This window comes from Schistosoma haematobium, chromosome ZW, assembly GCF_000699445.3.
Source record: "Schistosoma haematobium chromosome ZW, whole genome shotgun sequence".
In the NCBI taxonomy this organism is placed as follows: domain Eukaryota; kingdom Metazoa; phylum Platyhelminthes; class Trematoda; order Strigeidida; family Schistosomatidae; genus Schistosoma; species Schistosoma haematobium.
The window spans coordinates 49,698,684-49,721,220 of NC_067195.1; the positions used below are offsets into that span (position 1 = coordinate 49,698,684).

General features: G+C 36.0%; 1 protein-coding gene across 1 annotated transcript; it reads right to left on the reverse strand.

Moving 5' to 3' along the window:
* Window positions 1–1,196: 1,196 nt before the first annotated feature.
* Window positions 1,197–20,979, reverse strand: MRPS30 (mitochondrial ribosomal protein, S30). Its single transcript, XM_051211645.1, has 8 exons — window positions 20,557–20,979; window positions 19,258–19,513; window positions 15,246–15,843; window positions 14,321–14,480; window positions 13,419–13,631; window positions 11,711–11,906; window positions 9,908–10,253; window positions 1,197–4,113 (listed from the first exon to the last, which is right to left on the reverse strand). The coding sequence occupies exons 2-8, from the start codon at window positions 19,494–19,496 to the stop codon at window positions 3,940–3,942; spliced, it is 1,926 nt and encodes a 641-aa protein (XP_051071729.1). The 5' UTR covers window positions 19,497–19,513; window positions 20,557–20,979; the 3' UTR covers window positions 1,197–3,939.
* Window positions 20,980–22,537: the final 1,558 nt, after the last annotated feature.

Genomic DNA, 22,537 nt, shown 5'->3' on the forward strand with positions numbered 1-22,537 from the left:
TCAAGAACTGATGCCACGTTTTGGTTTGGCCGCCCCTAACAATTTAACAACAGTTTTAAGAAATTAGGGATTATTCCCTTTTCAATATTAATCAGCAGGTAAGTTAGTTTGTCATAATAATCAACTAAAAGAAACATTGTAAACGAGATTAACAAGAAGAAACTATATTTTTTATAAAATCAAATAATTTATTATTGTGTAAACACTATCATATCACTTATCAGTCTCATGATAAAAGGAAAACGAATGATTTAAAGGTAAATAGTTCTTTATATTTAACTTGATTATACAATGATAGTTAGTGAATGTAATACAGTAAACTACTTGATACTTAAATGAATGAAACGAGATAAGGCATTGAATTAAGATATTCATAATTATATATTAATTACTAAATAATTACCTTGTATTTATTTAGGAAGAAATGCCATGAGATATTAGTGAGAAAATAATGATGATAGATATGTCTTGAATAAAATAAATCTTAAATTGTTTTACATAAATTTGAATAATCTCGTAAATGATATTGGTACTTATACTGAATTAGTCTATAAAATTTTTTCCAGTAACTACCATGTAGTATTAACTGAATTCTAAAGACTATATTTCTCATTATAAAAATTAAACTACTCAACTTAAGGTCGTAATGTAATTTTTTTCCTAAGGTGATCACAATTTTTTTAACAATCTTGAAATCTTACTATAAGTGTCTTTTTCTGATTAGTTGTCATTGCTTCTAGTTCACTAAGTTTCTGTATGTTTAATGATTATTGTTTTTTGTTACAATGTATTTACGGATTTGTACCAATTCTTTCTGTATTACCAGTATGGGGGTTGTGGAGATTATTAAGTTTTTGATTGAGATTATGAACCGATCGATGTTAGACCACCACCTTTGGAAACCTGGAAGTACTGGACGGCCTTTTCGTCCTTCCTATCGTGGGACTCCTCAGTAGTGCGCATGCACGATCCCGCTCGCGGGATTCGAACCCAGGACCTTCGGTCTCGCGCGCGAACGCCTAACCAACTGGACCACTGAGCCGGCATCCAGTGGTGATTGTGTCGCGCAATTTCGTGGATTGGTTGATGCTAGATACTATCACCATTGGATGCCGGCTCAGTGGTCCAGTTGGTTAAGCGTTCGCGCGCGAGACCGAAGGCCCTGGGTTCGAGTCTTTCTGTATTGTTCGTACTACCTCGAATACCAAGTTTTTCTATCAAATTCACCTTCTTCTTATGTTAGCTATCAAGTGTTGATGCGTTTTATGTTAGTTTCAGTTATAGATTACAAAAAGAACTAATCTTATTAAAGTACCCGAATCGTTTTTCTAGTTTCTGAAGTATTTTAGATCTGTACTGAACCTCAATAACGAGATACGACAATGACATTTGACGTAAACTACCGATAGGACTGTAAGCTTTTATGAGGATAGTTAAAAATCCCTATCGAGTATCAATTTCAAGATGCTTACAATTATCATTCAGAATTGCGAATCCAATTTTAATTTGATCTAAATATCAAGTATGTAGTTATCCGTTTTACATATGTTGAACAGAGAATTCCCCACTACACAGAGTCAGACATTGCGCTGCCAGATAAATGTAAAACCTGAGGAAGTTTGACTATATGGAATTTTTAAATACTATTCAATGTTGCCTCGGAGGTCTCAATTCAACTCATGTATTACTCCATGAAAAGCGAGTAATTCTCAATTGCTAAATGAGAACAAAGTGGTAGGTTTGAGTATTTATGACAGATAAATATTTCACCTTAAATATGTCTTTATTAACTATCACATATATGGTTGAAGGCGCGGATTTTTATTGTTTCTATTAATCATATGTAATGCGTATATGGATATGCAACTCACTAGAATAGACTGTCTTATAAAACAAATCAAATTTCAGTCATTACCAGACAAAAATATGCGATAAGGTCATGTGGGAATAGTACAATCAGTCAAAGTATTGGTTTCATATGGTTAAAAACGCTTCAGATTTGAACCTAGTTGAAGCAAGTGAGTATCGGTTACTTAGTGATAGATTTCAAGTTAAAATAATTTACGATCCAGTAGATGTCACTATTATACTAATACTTCGTGATAAATCATCTGACGGAACGCTTGAATCGGTTTTCTAAGCTATTTTAATAACCCCAGGCTAACTCTACACGACAACTTGAGCACGAGAGAAAAGGAGCGAAAGATGGAAAGAACGCTTTACTCCAAAGTTCGTATATATACAGAAAATCTAGGGTATCTATAGCGTTTCACATGGCCTTGCGTTCTTGAAATCTTACTAGACGTAGTAACAGGATAAGTAATCCTTCAATCAGAAATGTGACACGTGACTCCCCACTTTCTAGATGTTTCTGAGAAGCTTCTACTGAATGTTGATTGGACAAAATGTTTCCAAGAGTTTTCACAGGTTTTTTTAATGAATATTCTGGGTCTCCCCAACACTTTGATTATTGATTCAGAATATAATATATCCAAACAAGTTATCACTCTGCTATGACGTAATTGATGGATTAAATGATGATAATTATGGCTAAATTAACATTTATTTTTCCATTAAAAAATATTTAAAATCACACGGAAATGACCATACAAATCCATAATTAAAAAACGAAGTTCAGCGAAGGGATCTCTTTTCAACGAATTTATTATCAAGCTGTACAATCATATATATATGAAAATTTTGTTTTTGTAAAAGTACTAATTCCGTGAGGAAATGTGAACACAGTTAACCATGACGTAATAAAAAAGGTTATCCATAATTATCAATTGGACAGACTAAGAAAATCGTAAACACAAGAAAGACATTCATACACAATTACACACGCAAATTCAAATATAAACACTTATTTTATGATTGCTTTAATATAACCATCAGTCGTTAAATCTTGTTGATTACAAGAAGCAAAAATCAATGTAAAAGTGAGATGCGAAGACTAGTTTAATTAATTACTAAATATGCTACTAGTTTCTCTCCTTTTTTCAACAGAATTGATGATTACCAGACAGGGATACTGAAGTATTACTTATTGTTATTTGAGTGGAACAAAAATGTCCTTAGCTTGTGTTAATTGCTGTTGACCTTGAATGAATTATTGAAAAATTGTAAATACTTGCATCAAGTGATTGTTAAGTTGTGCATATAAATACAAAACACAGGTTTACACTACAGTGTGTTTGTCTGAGTCATACTGTTAGATTATCATACTTGGCTGTGAGTTTATCCAGCTCCAATCAGTTGGGTTGTAGGTTAGACATAGAACCAGAAGTGTAACCATAACCTTTTCACTTTTATAACATAGAGTGATTAACAGGAATCCAAGTGATTGACGCACTGACTGTATCACCAAGACTAAACGAAAACTTAACATATTTCCGAAATAAAAGGGGAAACATACACATTAGTCGATCCGATATTATGAATATGAGTCACTGAGATGCAACAGATATGAGAAGTCAGTTTACTCACTGTTCAAGGATAAACTCTTTCTTATTGAACATAATATTGAAAATTTAAATGATATCAGTGACTTCAGAATAGCGACAACAATTAACATAATCAGCGAAATCTATAAAAACCCTACTTGAAATGAATTAGAAACGTGACGTTATCGCTAACAGTCTATACACAACAAGATTATGTAAAATAAAAACTGAAATGATGTTCAGTAGAACAAACTAATTGGTGCAATAAAGTTACCCTTCTTTCTAATAAAAAGCAAAATGTTGAATTTCATCTAAGGGAATTCAAAAAAATGACAATCAATACAATTAGTCCGTTCATAACTATTACACTGACCAACATATAAAAAACATTTAAATGTAAATAAAACTTATATTTCTATACAGTTGTATTCTGTTTTAGAACAAATCCCAAAAAAACTATTACAAGTAATTATTGAGTTGAAGTGCCTGAAGTTATTCAACGCCAACGACGTGGAGGAGGCTGAACACGTAATCGTGGTTGTGAATTACGTTTGAACACTTGATATTCTTTTAATTTACTGTTATAAGGCTCTGGAAGTTTTCCAAATGGTCCACCGAAATCAGGCATTTTTTCTTTGATTTCATTGATAAGAGTACTTTTGTCTGTTAACTGTGTTCAAGATAAAAACATGATAAATAAAATAATTTATTTTAGAAAAATACACAATAATACACTTGTTGTATCTCGACGAGAATTATGAATGGTAACTCTTGAGAAATATTTATGGATCAATACAATATATATATTTTTTTACTGTATAATTATTAAGTAGCTAAACTATGCATATTCATGTTTCTCTTATTATAAGCTCTACTTTGACTTAGAAACTATTATTACATGATTTACGATCCTTGAGTTATGTCCAGTCTCACACATTCACAACCACTTTTGGCTAAATCTTGTACAAATGTTGTTTTCTATTTTATCATACAATGTGGTCTGTTTGGCTTGTATATAAACCCAGTATGTTTGAGATACATGATTCATATTTTGGAGGCTGATAATGGTGTTCTGGACACAACAGGCAGGGCTAAATGGAACTTGTTGTTAAGATATGCCTTAAACTAAAGTAATTCATTAGTAATGAAATAGAAATTCAGTCATAAAACAAGCAAAAACCATACTTGGATAACAGACAGACTCAGTTTTACACTGATTAAACCAAAAACCAGTAAAAGAGACACCGAGTGAAATTCGCGTACTCTAACTATACTACTTATGAGTAATTAGAAATCACTCCTTTTTATTTTACGGGTCAAAGTAATTATTGTTAAGCTAACTGTTCTCTGATCAATTAACATATGTTCTATTAAGGCAACCATACTGAATCGGTTATTTTTGTGCTTATCAGTGTTGAGGATTGAGTGTTATGTTTATCCATTTGAAAATGAGATTTAAGTTGAGCGAATCATTATTTATTGCAGAACCATTCATTATTTATGCTATTCCTTATTTAAACATATGAACATTGGTACAAGGAGGCACTAAATAGATATGCGCCACATAATCCATTCGATTTATGTGAGGGCTGTGATACCACCCAGGTGCCCAGACTGAAGCAGGTAGTCTTCCTAGGAGGCCACACCCCGAGCCTTTAACCTGAAGGTCTAATCCACAAGGCAGTGGAGCAGCGTTAGGACATGCAGTCCCATGGTAGCAGGTAACCAACAATAAGTTCATACTCCATTTGTTCCCTCAGGATTCTAGAGCCCATGTGCATTATTGGTTTGGAATCATGGTTTTCTAACTCCCCTAGGAGGATCCTCTATATCCACAAACCCGATTAAAGTGCCGGACACTCGCTTTTTGTCCTCTCAATTTCGAAAACAAGTCCTGGCAGTGGTTGTATGCACGTGGCCATTTGAGAGCATTTCGAGAGGAAGAGCTGACTGTCCCCACTCTCGGTCGTACCAGGGCATTTCCGAGAGGTCAAGAAAGTTTTGAATTTAACCGACCTCCAGTGAGTTACTTCAGTAAATTTAACATATACTGATTACCCTCTCAAATAAATCAACATCGAATTTACCAGCAAATTGTTTAGCTTTATGCTTAGTCTATATTCCTTGTTAAATTTCTCAGATCACTAGTGACCAATACAAGTAGCGATATGAGCTACCAACATAAGATGAATGACTGTAGATTCGAACGCCGCTCCACGTACCTCGGATTGGGTAACTGGAGGTAGTATCATTACTCCTCGAAGTGAATGTGACTCATATCCAAGTACTTAGTGAATGAGTCATATTATTATTATTATTATTATTATTATTATTAATGGCTTTATTCAATATTATATTTTGGTACAATATAGAATTCTCAGCACAGGGTATTTCAACAAGTTACGCAACAACAAAAAACAATAAAAAAATACAAAAAAATGGTTTAAAAAGAGAAAACCCGAAAAACTGTACAACTTTTAAAATTAAGGACATGTTAAGAATGCAGGTTATTGACTAGGTTCACTCTAACAACCTGTTCATCACAGAGCATATTTTGCCAGGTAAGGTATTATAGAACTTTTATACTTTTGCTTACGTGAATGGATTTTAATGTAATTACGTCTCGTCCTACCAGAAGATATACAAGGAGAAAGATAAGAGTGAAAGGGAAAGTTAGTATCTGATAAGATAACACCTGCCAGGAGTTTGCATGACTTTAGATGTCTATCAACAACCATATTAATTATGGCCTCGAAAGATTCACCATACACCTTGCTAACTACATTCAGCACTCTCCGTAATACAGCAAAGTCTTTTCTCAAAAGCCCGGGAAAGAATAATGGAGAACAGTAAAGAATAATAGGTAATATGCAAGAATTGACAAATTGTAAGAGTAAATGACGAGTAATCCCAAGAGCATGCAATCTCTTTATGTAGTAAGTCAGACGGAAAACCTTCTTCGATAACAATAAAACGTGGGAAGACCAAGAGAGATCAGAGGAAAAGGTGACACCAAGATAATTGACCTTCGACACTGTGTTTATCAAACATTCTCCAATGGTACAAGCATTATGGGATCTCAAAATGCTGTTTAGATTCCATTCATGTCTCATGCTAAAGTTAACAGCTTGACATTTAGACGGATTAAGTATGAGACCATTACCAACAGACCAACAATCAATACGAGACAAAAACTCATTCATTTCTATGGGATGTAAAGAAGAAGAGATAGGCATACATACAGTGAGATCATCCGCATATTTCACAAGTGTTTTCTGTGGAAGATGGCAGATCATGCAGAAAAAAAAAGAGAAAAGAAGAGGTGAAAGAACAGCTCCTTGTGGTACACCTTCATGAGACAATAGAGACTCTGAACACTTTCCTCCAACTACAGTATACTGTTCCCTTCCAGAAAGGTAGGAACATAGCCAGTTGATTATCCAGCTGTCAGTGTTGACGCTGATTAATTTGTTAAGTAAACGTTGTCTTGGTATAGAATCAAAAGCTGAAGTATAGTCCAGAAAAGCACATAGAACATACTTCTTTCCCTTTTCTAAGTTGAACACTATGTTGTGATGCAGAACAGCAACAGCATCTAAGGTGCTTCGTTTCCATCTGTAAGCAAACTTATATGGATCAATATGCTCTTTTATCGCAGGCTGAAGTGGAAGTATTAATCATTTTTCCATTGTTTTGAGGAAGAGTGAAGTTATTGCAATAGGTCTAAATTTTACATGCTTATCACCAGATGCTTTCTTGGGTACAGGGATTATCTTCATCTTTCTCCACATTTTCGGTATGAGATTGGATGAGAAGGATCTGTTAATGATAGTTGTGAACGGATAACATAGGACGTCAGCACACTTTTTAAAAAGGATGTTTGGAATACCATCAGGTCCCAAACATCGAGATGAATTAAGTGACTGGAGACATCTTCGTACATCAGTTTCAGTGAAAGTAGGAACACAGCTATTATTTAAACTTGTGGATAAAGGGAGCATCACATCAGATGACTGACGTACAAAAGACTTATTTAAGTCACAAACATTCAGCTGGTTATCGCTCCTAAACTGTCTGTCACCTATATGTTCTTTAAAGAGTTTCCACATACTTGGAGAGTTTTTGCAAGACAAGAGTTTTTGAGTAAACATAGAGTTGAGACGTCTAATCTCTAGGTTTGTCAGACCATTTAGCTTACGAACTTCATTAGAGTTCTTAAATTGTATTTAATGATTTGGGAGCAACGTATAAGGTTGCTAACAATTATAAGCTTAAGAAGAATGTTATTATAATCAAGTGTTTCGCAAATAATGATAAATTGAAACTAACTACCATTTAAATGGTTTTGTTGAAATACTACCTTTATAAACATTTATTGAGAAATTGTACGAAATGATCATTCACTTCATAGTTCTGTGAAGTAAACATGATAGATAACGGCAAAACAATAAATCAAAAGTTTATTGATGTCCAATCCAGATGTAGTTTTGTTCTAATACTTGGTTGTTTATTTGTTTAATTCATATAAAGTTTGTTACCACTATACACCAAAAACTGTATGCGCCACACAAAATATTTGTATTTGGAGTGCGATACTGTCTAAAACAACGATGTTCGGCTGGTTGAAAACTGTCAAGCATACACCATTTGTGTTACAATGTTTAGCGACTCGTTATGTCCAGTAATTGTTGTCTCGGGAGGACTAACCCCTCTCATCCAGTGAAAGCATAAATTGGGAAGACGGTAATTCAATAAGTGGGATATCGGGTTGTGTGACTTGGCTACACAGCCTTTAAATAGCCCATCTATAAATCTAACAGGTGGTCAGTTTATTATATAGAATGGTATAATGAAGAACAATAATGTTCCGTTAGAATCATGATTAGATTCTGAAGATTACGGAAATTAGTTGTGGATACGAATAGAACCCAAGGGTCAACTGGTTATAGCTCACTGCTACATTTCTTGTAAAAAGAATGATGTAGTTTGAAATGAGAGGAATCTATCTTGGCTGAGTTGAACCATATTGTTTGATACATACCAAATTAATATCATATTTATTTGTTTATGGAACGATTTCGCCGTTAACAACTTTCACACCACTGTAACTTCACAGTGAGTGACGAATTACATAGTGCCCTATTTTACAAAATCTTTTCTATTTTGTAAATAAATGAACAATCGGATCACAAAATTAAGCAAACACCTTCGAAATAATATAATGACTAATGGTCTTTTGGATACATTACGATAGTGATTACCATCAGAAGCAAATGTACATTAATAATGGGAAAATGAAAGTTCAAATGAATACGACTGTTCGGTTTAATAAATTCACTAAAAACACAGGAAAATGGTTGTTTCTTTTGTAAAAATATGATTGACTAAGTTAAAAGAACGGCACTGAAGAACTAATTTCTATTTTAAGAAACACTTCAGTATATATGTCGTCCATTTCTGTGCTATTTATACTTAAATCTTTAAGTTAGTTTGATCATTACATTTACTTACTTACTTACTTACGCCTGTTACTCCTCGTGAAGGAGCATAGGTCGCTCACCAGCATTCTCCATCCAACCCTGTCCTGGGCAATCCTTTCTAGCTCCGTCCAGTTGTAATTCATCCTTTTCATATCTGCTTCTATTATCCGACGCAATGTGTTCTTTGGCCTTCCTCTTTTTCGCTTCCCTTCAGGATTCCAAGTTAGGGCTTGCTTCGTGATGCAGTTTGACGATTTGCGTAATGTATGTCCTATCCATTTCCATCGTCTTTTCCTAATTTCTTCTTCAGCTGGAAGCTGGTTTGTTCTCTCCCACAGAAGGCTGTTGCTGATGGTATCCGGCCAATGGATGTTGAGTATCTTGAGAAGACAGCTATTTATAAATACTTGTACTTTCTTGATTGTGGTTGTTGTAGTTCTCCAAGTTTCAGCTCCATACAGTAGAACTGCCTTGACGTTCGTATTGAAGATTCTCACTTTGATATTGGTTGAAAGTTGTTTTGAGTTCCATATGTTCTTCAATTGTAGGAATGCGACCCTTGCTTTGCCGATCCTCGCCTTTACGTCTGCATCGGATCCTCCTTGTTCATCGATGATGCTTCCCAGGTATGTGAAGGACTCTACATCTTCCAGAGTTTCGCCATCAAGTGTGATTGGAATGCTGTTTTCCGCTTTGAATTTGAGGACCTTAGTTTTCCCTTTGTGTATGCTGAGGCCTACTGATGCAGAGACTGCTGCTACACTGGCTGTCTTTATCTGCATCTGTTCGTGTGTGCGTGATAGGAGGGCTAGGTCATCTGCGAAGTCCAAATCGTCTAATTGGTCATTACATTTAGTTAATTGCGAAGAGTAATACTATTCACATTGCATTAAAACGCCTAGGAAAGACACGATTCCAATAAACATGGATAGTATGTATAATAAGTAGACTACAAAGATAGTTTTCTATAAAAGGGAAACATACTTTAAAGTAGAATATATCATTTGGATGTGGACGTTTTGAAGTATACAAACGCGTTGATTTCTTTGATTTATTTGATTCGCCACTAGATCTTAAAGCATTCATTTCTGTTTCACTAAGTTGCAATTTGGTCATATCACCAAATTTCTCATGATAATATTTATCTTCTTCAGAAGATGGAATTAAATGTTTAGCTGATGATTTATCTATAAGATAGTTTCTTGGTGCCATTCCGTCAGCAAGATAAGGACGAAGTGACTCACTAGAAGTAATTTTATCCACAGGATGTAACATAGCAGATGTTAAAAGTGAGATAGCTTCATTATTTACAGTGAATGTTTCGTTATGTCTGGTGAAGTAATAAAAATATGTCAGTATTAATTTTTACTCTTTCAATATTTACAAAAAAAGCTGACGAGTATAATAGCAGATCATAGTTCGTTGGGATAAAGGTTATGGACGGATATCCCTTTACATCGTAACTACACTGAAGAAATGTTACACCCACTCTACTTACACATGACATACTAAAAGTGAATGGCATTCTGAAGTTTTGTATAACTTCACAGTGCTGCTGCTCTAAAGAGCACTTATTGGAACTGTGATTTGACGACCAAGAATCAGAGATGACAGCCAGATACTAATTTCATTAGCGAATGACAGAATTGAGAAATTCATATTCTCCATTGGTTTATTTGTTAAATGACATCTAATCAGGTTTATTTCTGTGTGCTATGTTGTACAGAAATATGTTATTTCACTAAAAGAACCTATTCTTCTATCCGGCGGTCTTGTCTTCACTATCTGTTCATCCTAAGGTTTTCATTCATAATCTGGTATCCTTAGAACTACATAGTACTTGATCTACCACACCCAAGCCCATCAATAAGCGCCGTACTTGGACTCTAAAACAACATTGTGGTTGTCAGTGAAAATCTTTTGGCCATCAAGACGATCATCTCGACTGTCATCGACCCAGTACAACCCGATCTAGAGGTGAAAGCGGACTCATTTCAAACCTATCAAAAGCTCCTTTAGTCGGTTAGCAAAGTGTAAAATTATAACCTCAGGGGGGATGATGTTTCCCACTGTACATATTAATGCGTACCCAGATAGATGCGCTTCAGATATTATGATGATGTCGTGGAGGTTTTGGAGGATGACGAATGACTTCCATATCCAGAAAACAATTCAGACAGCTCCCGGATGTTGTGTAAGTCATTTATGTCTGTTGGGGTAACAGCAATGCACCATGCCCTTCCAAGAAGTCACGTTCCCAGGGTTGTACTATTTAACACAAGCTGATCTAAACTTACTCGAACTTGATTGATTCAGCGGGTTACAGTAGTCCAATATCATCTTAAATACTGCATGCAACCTAGAGAAAGAACCTAATGAACGCAATCATTTTTAACCTGGTTTGGGTCACTTCTAAGCCATAAAAACTATGGAGCTAAATCATTTTCCCGTCTGGAAAGACTACTATCTTACGCGCCGCTGTCTACAGTTGACGAAGAACTTCGTCGTTTTTAGGAAAGAGATATTATAACACCTGGGCTGCACCTATCGCAGCAACCACATTCCAACCATGTCATTTATAAACAATCAAATTAAGCTGTTAGTATAGATAATCTACTTTGCAAACTATTACTACTTAACCAGTTGAGGTTTAAAGTTGTCGATAAAAACCAGTGAAAATAATTCTGTTGATCAAATATCTGTTAGTATGTTACCAACAAACAATGATTATTTCATTGTATAAAATAACGGTAACAACAATAAGACACAATAACAATTAAAACGTACTCTAAATCAGATTGTAATTTACACAATTCTACTCGTGGAGAATACCAAGCTAAATTATATGGTAACATTGAATCCTCAGCTTTCCATAACGATGTTATTGAATTCAATTGAAAGCGTAACAACTGAATATAGTTACCATCCATTAGAATTAGTTGGACGCAAAGTGGATAAGTTAACTCATTATATAAAGTAAAACCTTAAAAAATGTAAACAGAATAGGATTACAAGAAGCGACTAAATTAAACGCTATGAAATTTATACAATGCTAGACGAATTTTCAATACAAATCAGTTGCTGGTTTAAGAAATGGCACCATAAAATGAAACGATGCTATAAATTCCAAAGTTAGTTAAAGGATCCGTGATGAGGACAACAAGTAACACTGAACTGACTGTGATAGAAAAATGCTTGAGAGTTCAGTTCAAGTTATAGATCACGGATAAGTACAGTTAAAATGTTTTACAATGGAATCAGACAGCTGATATTTAACAGCTCATGAAAAATACTTTTGAAAACTATTTTTTCTACATTCTAAGCAAAGATGGATAGTGGCTGGCAGTGGAGTCCAGTTTGGCGCGCATTTCGTCGCATTTGCGACTCGTCAACTGGATGTACTTCAGTCAGTCAGTCAGCTACAACGTAGGACCAGACACATCTGTGCATCAGTCCAAGTTGCCATACCTCATTAGCACAACACCGAATTCATAGACGTAGTCACTTCAATGGTGGTAATATATAAAAGAAAGATTGAATATAAGGATATAGTACAGGAAGAAAGAATTAGTTCGTAGAAACAAATATATAAAGCAATTTTAATCTCATAGTTTAAGGGAAGATAGAGAGTGTATACACTGACGCTATTGCGATCGATTCTGAACCATGTCACCCAGAGTCTCCAACCACTGGTCACAATAGTCATGTGGACCCCAACCAGGTAGTCTGCATCTGCCAACATGGCTCAGACTAGAAGTTAGTGACTTTAAGCACTGATGCCACGTTTTGGTTTGGCCGCCCCTAACTTTCTTCCAACCATCCCCTACACTAGTCAGCATTGTGCGTCGTGGTGATCGGTCTTCATACATATGTACCACGTGGCCCAACCATCTCAATCGATGAAGATTCACAACCTAATCAAATAATTTACCATCATGCCGTAATACCCTGAGTTCAACCTCACTATTACTTATCCGGTGATCCCAGCAGATGAGAGCAATATTTCTAAGGCATCTGTGGTTAAATACTAGTAGCTTACGAATATCTTCTACTCTTAACGGCCACGTTTCGCAGCCTTAAAGTAAAACAGAACGAGCTATCGCGTAGTATACTCGTCCCTTAATTGATAGACGGATGTACCTGCATCTCAAAGTTGATTGTGTTTGAAGCGAACGGTAATGCATTCGAGTCGCTGAGTGAACATCGACTCTGAGATGCAGGTACACCCAAGTAGGACGAAACGCGTGCCAAACTGGATTCTACTGCTAGCCACTATCCATCTTTGCTTATAATGCTCGTGAAGTAAGGCACTATCGAGGCAATACGCACAGTATGCACATATGCCAATATGAGACTGATCAATTGCAGTCCTAAACATCAATGAAAAGATTCAAGTAAACAATACCAAGTGAATTTATTTTGTCTATATTTTGATTAGGTGAGTGTGTAAACGAAAGTGAAATGAAAACAAACGCAATTAATTGTTTACACTAACCTTGATTGTAAGCTTGGGCTGACGCCCATGCAAATGCTGTAAGAACACCCTCAGCGATTCCATGTCGTATTAAAATATTATTTTTTACATTATCTGGAAGACCAGAACAACTAATTTCATTTCGTACACATTCGGAACGATTTAAATCAAGAACTCCAAGTAAACCAAATTCACAAGGATCTCCTTCCCAGAATGGTGTGCGAGACCAATAACCTGTATTTTTCATAACACAAATTAGAAATGATTAGATACAATTAGGTATGGGAACAATAATCTTAAAGACAAACAACGTGATTACTACCATCCAGCTCATAGAACGAAATTCCACCACAATTATCTACCTGAGCTACAAATCTTCTCTACCATCTCAAAGTGATTACTAGATGTGATAACTAATTTATATGATCAAACCAATCCTATGAAAAATCGAGTTCAGCCATCAGCGTGCAATGCTTTACATTTCAACTAGTTAGTGAAATGTGACCAATAAAGTCCAACCATGTTAAGTGTAAGGCAGTTGAAGGATAGTAACGCAATATGACAGCTTGGTTGAAATTAAAATTATCAACCAATGAATGCTGACTCAGTAGTATAAGCGCTCGAAGCCAGTCCTTGAAGTTCTGGGTTTGATTCTCGGGGTAATCATAGATGTGGGCTGCTTAGTTTCATAGTGGAATAAAATAGCAGTCCACTGCTTTCAGGTTCTCAATGGACGTCGAATTAAAGTCAGTTTGTGATGCAAACTATGAAAATCAACAATCCTTACAACTCCTTACGGTAATGATTAATATAAGTTCACTTCAATGACAGTTTAAAATGAAGAAATGAAAATATGAAATACCAAAGTACTAATCATAATTAAAAAAGTGACAATAATAATAGTATCTATTGTCACGAGTCACCTGCAATAGATCGAGCAAATTCGGAAAAATCGATCGTTCTTGCAAATGGTAAACAATTGAAATTATAACACTCAATATGTTGCAAATCAAATGCTTCTGGGCGATAATTGCATACAATAGGGTTTTCTAGAAAGCAAATTGGATCGTCTAAATTAAAATGCTAATTGTTTAAAAAAAAAAGACGGAAATAACCGAATTGTATGAAAATCTGTGTTATACAATTTAAAAATATGAAGATCTACACAAACACTAACTAATATTTGTTATAATCAGAGATGATCAGTTCAGTTGAAATATCATTCCGTGGTAATAAAAATTAGCTGTCACATTACACAAACGTATGTTAACACATCAAATTATTATAACTAAGAATAATAAGTGCTCTAAGATTACCCGTAATTATATAATCTTTTTTTCTCATTATCCGTCCTACTACATAATATAAATAGGGATCAAAAGTCTAAATTTTCAGTGACGAATTCATGCTTAATCTAACTGACTAACCATCGCACAATTAAATGGCTATACGTATAAAAATTACTATGCAGTCCATAAGTTGAATTCTATATTGTAAGATATATTTGGCAATTTGTTAAATAAAATAATGGCTGATCATACACAACAGTATAGAGCGAGATAGGGATAGTTTTAGACCTATGCAGGAACACGATAATTTATCTACATAAATCTATTCTTGTATTACCGTAAGTTATATATATATATATATATATATATATATATATATATATATATATATATATAATATTTTTATACCGAGCCCACTGTCGGCTTGTATTCGTGTTTTTAATTATTACTGTAACATTTACCACGAACTTCCTAGGTATGTAAATATTGAGATTTATTATTTAAAGTGCATGCAAAATACACTTTAACAGTAGTTTCATGTGAAATTATGCTTACTTACAGGCTTTAAAGGAAATGGTCCCCGCAACTGCCAAGCTAACTCAGACCGAATACGATAATGTACACAACGTTCGACGTCAACAATTGTCTCGTTTACGGGTTCATAAACATCTTCATTTACATTCTCGGAGTTTTCAAACACTTCGTGATCGACTAGTCGTTTTAAAAATATTTCTATGGTAGCACGTTCATCAATTTGTGTGGATAACTCGTTAACTAGTGATTCTGTTCTAACAGATAAAAATGCCCGATATACTGTTTCCATAATCATTGATATTTTTTTGCGTCGATAATCTGCACGTAAATTAAGTCCATTAATACTCTGATCATGGATATTAACAGGTTTACTGTTAACGGAATGTAACTCTTCAGAAAAAAGATACTTTAAATAACTCGACAAAATTGGATTGCAGTCGTATGACTCTGGTATCCATGGAATGAGTTTTGTACGCGTGACAAATTGAGAAAATTCTAACATTTCAGGATGTTGTAAAGGAATATCAATGGAATGAAACCACATGTTATCTTCAAGAAAATACAACTCCTGGAGTTTTTCAAATGACGTTGGTATAGTTTTTAAGAATTCACCATGACGAAACCTATAAGTGATGTAAAATAAGATTTTAGAAGTTATAATTGACACTGAAACTGTAGTATAATAATTTACATGTGCAGTAAACCAAAGTGATTTGACGTTCAGAAATACTATATAGGATGACTTAAAAATTGACAAGACACTGAGCATCGGATATACTACTTAAGTCTAATTTGAACCTTAATCCGTTATAACATTAAAAAACAGTCATCGAGCCTCATAGTTCTCAATAAAGAAATGTGTACTCCAGACAACACAAACAGTGACCACTAAATACAATCACATTTCTAATATCCTTTAACATTTAAAACAGACTGTACTAATTATCTTAGTTAAAAAGATACTTACGTAGCTTCTACGAATTCGATGTTTTGCAGTGACATTTATTCTGCACCTTATTAACCAGTGTTATCGAATCCGAATTCTTCCTTCTACATCCTTTACATTTGCAAAGAAATTTTCAACGATAAAAGAATGAAATTCTTATTTCGACATGTCTCTGAACAAACTGAGGTATGGAATATCATACGAACAGCAGTTCTCTATCGAAATCTATCATGGAAAATCCTTTCCAGTTGTTTCCAATTGATATTGATTCTTTCGATGTCTGCTTCCGATTCTCGGAGCAGTGTGTTTCTTAGTCTTCCTCTTCCCTTCAGGATTCCAAGTTAGCACTCGCTTCGAGATGCATTTGGTGATTTTCGTAATGTATGTCCTGTTCACCAGAAACGTCTTTTCTTAATCTTCTCTTTACCCCGAAGCTGGTTTGTTTGCTCCTACAGTAGACTGTTGCTGGTGGTATTCGGTCAACAGACATTGATTACCTTGCGTAGACAATTGTTTATATTTACTTGTACATTTTTGTTGGTGGTTGTGGTAGTTCTCGAAGTTTCGGCTCCGTACAGTAGAACTGTCTTGACGTTCGTATCAAGGATTCTGACTTTGGTGTTGGCTGACAGTTGTTTTGAGTTCCATGTGTTCTTCAGTTGTAGGAATGCCACCCTTGCATTGTCAATCCTTGTCTTTACATTTGTATCAGGTCTTTCTTGTTTATCAATGATGCTGTCCAGGTATGTGTAAGTTTCCACCTCTTCTACAGCTTCTCCAGCAAATGTGATTTGGTTGGTGTTCTCTGTGTTCTATTTAAGGATCTTGCTTTTTCCCTTGTGTATGTTGAGGCTTCTGCTACACTGGTTGTCTTCATCTGCATTTTTTCGTGTGTATGAGATAGAAGAGCTAGGTCATCTGCAAAGTCCAAATCGTCTGGTCGCATACGAGTTGTCCATTTTATTCCGTTCTTCCCCTCAGATGTAGAGGTCTGCATAATCCAGTCGACCACCATAAGAGAAAGAGGGAGATTAAGCAGCCTTGTCTGATTCCAGTCCACACTTGGAATGCGTCTGTCAGCTGTCTTACATGCACGGCTTTTCAGTGTAGTCCGTCGTGTAAATTCCGTTTGATGTTGATGATTTTCCCAGGCATATCATAGTGTAGAAGAAGGCTCCATAAGATTATACTATCCACACTGTCACACAATTTCGCATAGTCGAAGAAGTTTATGTGTAGTGACGAATTTCATCCAACCGACTTCTCAATAACGATCTGTAGTGTCGCCATTTGATCTGTGCACAACTGGTCGTTGCGTAATCCAACCTGTTCATCTCGAAGTTTGGCGTTTACTGGATCTTTCATCCGGTTAAGCAACACTGTGTTTGAAACTTTTCATGGTACACTTGCTTAGATTTCCTTTCTTTGGTATCTTTATGAGGTATCTTTCTTTCCAGTCTGCCGGTGGCAATTGTTCTCTCCACTGAAACTTCCTGAATAGAACGTGGAGCATGCTTGCAGTTACTTCTATGTCTGACTGCAGTGTTTCATCTGGCATGTTGTCAGGTCGTTCTGCTTCCCCACTCTTTATTTGTCTGGTGGCCTTCCTAATTTCCTCGATCGTTGGTGGAGCGAAATCCATAGTCTGTGTGTGCTGCTTCGATTTCCGCTGAAACCAGTGGGGCTACTCTATTCAAGAGTCCTTCAAAGTCCTCTACCTACTTGTTCCATTGTTCTTGAATCTCAGTGATTGACTTACCCTCTTTGTCCTTGACTGTTCTCTATGGTTTACAATATTCGCCTGCTAGTTTCGTCATTGTATCATATTTCCTCCTCTTTTAGCTTTTTCCGTTGGCGTTGTTAGATTTTTTATGTATTTTCGCTCGTCAGCTCCAATTTTCCTCTTCACTCTTTTGTTTGCTTCTGTATGTTCAGCCTGTGCCTTGACTTGTTCTGCTTTTGTTCGACTGTTGTTAAGCGCTGCCTTTTTGTTTTTTCTTTCTTGAATCCTATCAAGGGTTTCGATCGAGATTCATTCCTTATGATAATACTTCTTACGGCCCAGAACCTTCTGACATGTTGAAGTTAGTGCTTGTTTGATCCCTTCCCAGTTGTTCTTCATGGTAGTTTCTTCTTTTTAAGTTTATCCTGTAAGGCTTGGAACCTGTTGCTGAGAGCTATCTTGAATTTATTGAGTTTGTCAGTATTCTGAAGGAAAGCTGTATTAAACATTTGCAATGTTTCTCCAGTTGTCTAGTGTCTCATTAGCTTCAGTTTCATTTTGGCCACAATCAGATGGTGATCTTAAGCCATGTCAGCCCCTCTCTTGGTTCTCATATCTTCCAAGTGACCTGAATTTTAAATTCGAATATGATCGATCTGTTTCTCTGTAGCGTGACCCGATGAGAAACATGTAGCTTTGTGCATCTGTTCGTGGAGGAACATAGTGTCGAACAAACATCTTGTTGAATGCATATAAATCTGCAAATCCCTTACCATTCTCCCAGTCCATGTCGTCTCATGGTATTTTCATACCTAATGTTGTCCATTCCGATATTGGCGTTTAGGTCTCTTATCTGGATGGTCAAGTCCTTTTCTGAACATTTCTCTACGATCGATTGCAACCTTTTATAAGACTGATTTTTATGATTGGTCGGCGCACAGAACTGGGTAACATTCATTATGATCCCGTTCATCTTTTTTTTCAAGAATGCTTAGATGGTCCTGGATCCATGAGATTCTCATCCTGTAAGTGCTTCTCTGGATAGAATCAGTTCAACTCCTTGTGTGCTCAAAGGGTTTTCTTCATAACTGAAGTACAACAGAATCTCTCCTGAACTTAAACTTTTCTGTTCAGCATCTGTTAGTGAACTGTAATGACTACTGGATTCAAGAAACTGTCTAATTACGATAACAATTGAACATGAAGTTCCGAATGTTTTTTGGGGAATATTCTAGCTAGAAATATGGGCAATGTTACCAAACGATAAAAACGCAGCTGGACATGAAATAATCCATTCATTACCGACCAGTAAGTTCTATATATATATATATATATATATATATATATTTAAAGCATACGATAAATTACCTTAATCTCTTTATACTATTGTCTGTAGAACCCCACTGACCAACAATATCCACTTGTTTACTCGGAAAGCTACCAGGTGGTGCTTCATCATAAAAAGGGAGTGAATGATGTGGTGGTGGGTTGGATCTTTTAGATCGTAGTTTGTCATGAAATGGTTGTTTGGACAAAACTGGGGAAGACGAGATGTGTCGGGCAACGTCACGAAATCTTGGTACTCTGCACGTCAATCGCAGTGACATTTAAGTGATAACAACAGCTAAAGCGTTTGAGAAAACACATGTATTACAAAACCAATAGAAAAAATATATATCAGTAGTATATTTTGACGTTTGGAGTCATGCAATTCGAAACTTAAATAGAATTACACATTGTGCTTTAGACACTACAAAGGAGGTAAATATTTGAGCTGTATATATGGTGAAAAATAAGTTAGTGGTAAAATTAATATATTGATAAACCAATCAAAATTACGCTAGCCGTTAGATTTACGGGAAACTCAGTGATTTTCGACAGCACAGAAGCATATTACATACCTCTACTCAGAGCTGAATATATTAGGGATCGAAAAGGAGGGCAACTTTGTAGCATCTCGTAGTTCAAATGACATGTGAAAACAAAACAACACGATACTAGCTCTTTCTTGATATAAATTTCTTTTAAACCCATACGTTTTTTTTTTTGAAAAAAAAACATACATAACTTGTACGTTTTTGATCTTTTTCCTTTACTCGAAATATAATCCAATATAAATATATTGTTGCTGAGGAAATTTCGCCTTATATTGCTTAAAAAGGTTATAAAACTCTTTTAACCTGTCAGTTTATTAGTCTTGCAAGTCTTGTGTAGAAACACTACATAAAGTCGCTAGAAGTAATCTTCTATAGGATTTTTAGGATGTTAAACGGCTTACCCATATACATATATATTAGATAGGAAACGTATGGAGCAACTATTCTGAACCTAGCCCGATTATAAGCCATAAACCCTCTGTAAAGTGTGATGTTGAACAGAAAGTGATCTGGCGACAGATAAGAGATATTCAACATTTTGTCTTTACAATAGCGGTGCACATGGACCACTAGTATATGAGTATGAACGAAAGTCATCTCTAAGTCTTTTCTCTCGGCACGATCCCAAGTTGGGACAAATATAAAGCTCTAGGGACTCAAATAATTTGTCTTATAAGACATCAGAATAGGAATACTTGATTCCTTGGCAAGTGCATACATATAAATTCGTATCAAAACCTTTTAGTACGCTGATTAATTTACTATAGTTGTAGCCACATTTGTTACTTACTTTTTTAAAAGAATATAAACCAGGAGAACGTTTACTTTTGTGATATTCGCAATCTACTGAACAACAGATTACTTTGTGTAGCGCAGTACATCAAATAAATGTACAGACGGGTCAGATGATTGTGGATTGAATAGAGAAACATTCATTTGACTAAACTGAGCCTGGCTGTAGTAAGTCGTAGTTGAGTCCAAGTGGAGGCTGAAGTATGCGTAAAGGGCAGAAATTAAAACACCTTGGTTTTGAAATTATTTAAGACATCGAGAAGATTCAGTATAACCTGTGTTACTTCAGTTTCAGTTTCAGTTTCAGTTTCAGTTTGGGAAGGACAGGAGGCTCGATGGCCTATGTTAGTCCTGGCAATGGTGGTCTCTCAGTTGATCCAACTTTCTTTTGAAAGAGTCGACGGATGGAGCCTCAACGACGTGCTGAGGTAGTGAATTCCACTCGTTGATGATTCGATGGGAAAGTCGATAGTCAGCTGACAAGTAATTTGTTCTCGGCTTATGAACTTTTTTGGAGTGTCCTCGTAAATTCTCTGTTTTGGAAGACAAGAAAAATGAGGGCATGTTAGGTGCAAATTTATCACTAAGCAATTTGTAGACTGTAATCAAGTCCCCTCTAGTTCTGCGATATGACAACGGGAAAAGGTTCAGCTTGGCCAGTCGAGATTCATACGGAAGCTTCGCTATTGCGGGAACCAGCTTAGTCGCCGTTCTTTGAACCTTTTCCAGAAGCTCACTGTCTTTTTTAAAGCAGGGGCTAGCCGCCTGTATGCAGTACTCAAGTTTAGGACGAACGAACACTGTATACAAAGTCAAAAACGTCTTAGTGTCGACATGACTAAAAGCCCTACGTATTGACCATAACGTTCTAAAACTTTTGGCGGCTATTGCACGGCAGTGTGCAGTAGTCTTTAAGTCTTGACTAACGATAACTCCTAAGTCATTATATGTCTGGACGACAGGTAGCTCAGTGTTATTCATCGTATATGTATCTGTGCCTTGATGACCGATATGCATCACAACACACTTGGAAGTATTTATCGGCAACTGCCATGTTTGAGACCATTCAGATAACTTCTTCAGGTCATTTTGAAGTTCTAAGCTATCACTCTTACATCGTATCGTTCTCCATATCTTGACATCGTCAGCATATAGCAAGACCGATGATGATAGGAGACAAGGAAGGTCATTTACATATAAGAGGAATAGCACTGGCCCCAAAACTGTACCCTGGGGCACTCCACTAAGCACAGTTTCCCAGCTAGATAACTTTGAGTTCACCCTTACTCTTTGTTGACGCCCAACTAAGAAGTCTTTTATCCACATCAATAAATTACCTCCAATCCCGATATGTCTTAACTTATATAACAGCCGGTTGTGCGGAACTTTATCAAAAGCTTTACTGAAATCAATGAAGGCGACGTCTACAGGTAGCTTTTGGTCCTTAAGAGCACACCAGCTTTCACGAGCCACTAATAAGTTAGTGAGACAAGAATAACCTATTCTGAAGCCATGCTGCTTCTCCGAGAGGATCCGGTTTTTATCGAGATACTTAAACAGCTCCTTCCGAATAATCTTTTCTAAGATTTTAACAACCACACTAGTTAGGCTAACGGGGCGGTAGTTCTCAGGTTTGTGTTTCGTGCCTGTTTTGAAGACAGGACTTACTATGGCGTTTTTCCAATCTTTCGGTAAGCGACCCTGCGTAACGGATAGGTTAAAGCATGTACTTAAAGGGTTCGCAACGAAGTTAGATAATTCCTTCAGTAGCCTAGGATGTAATTCATCGGGCCCCGTGGATTTACCTATGTCAAGCTTATTTAGCAGACCAAAGACATCGAGTTCTTTAATGGTCACGCTATCCAGTGTATGTATGGGGGATCTGTATACGCTGACGAGAAGGGTGCTTCTATGGTATACACGTTGCTAAAGTAGTTCGAGAACGCTTGAGCCTTACCAAAGTCGTCCTCCACTAATGA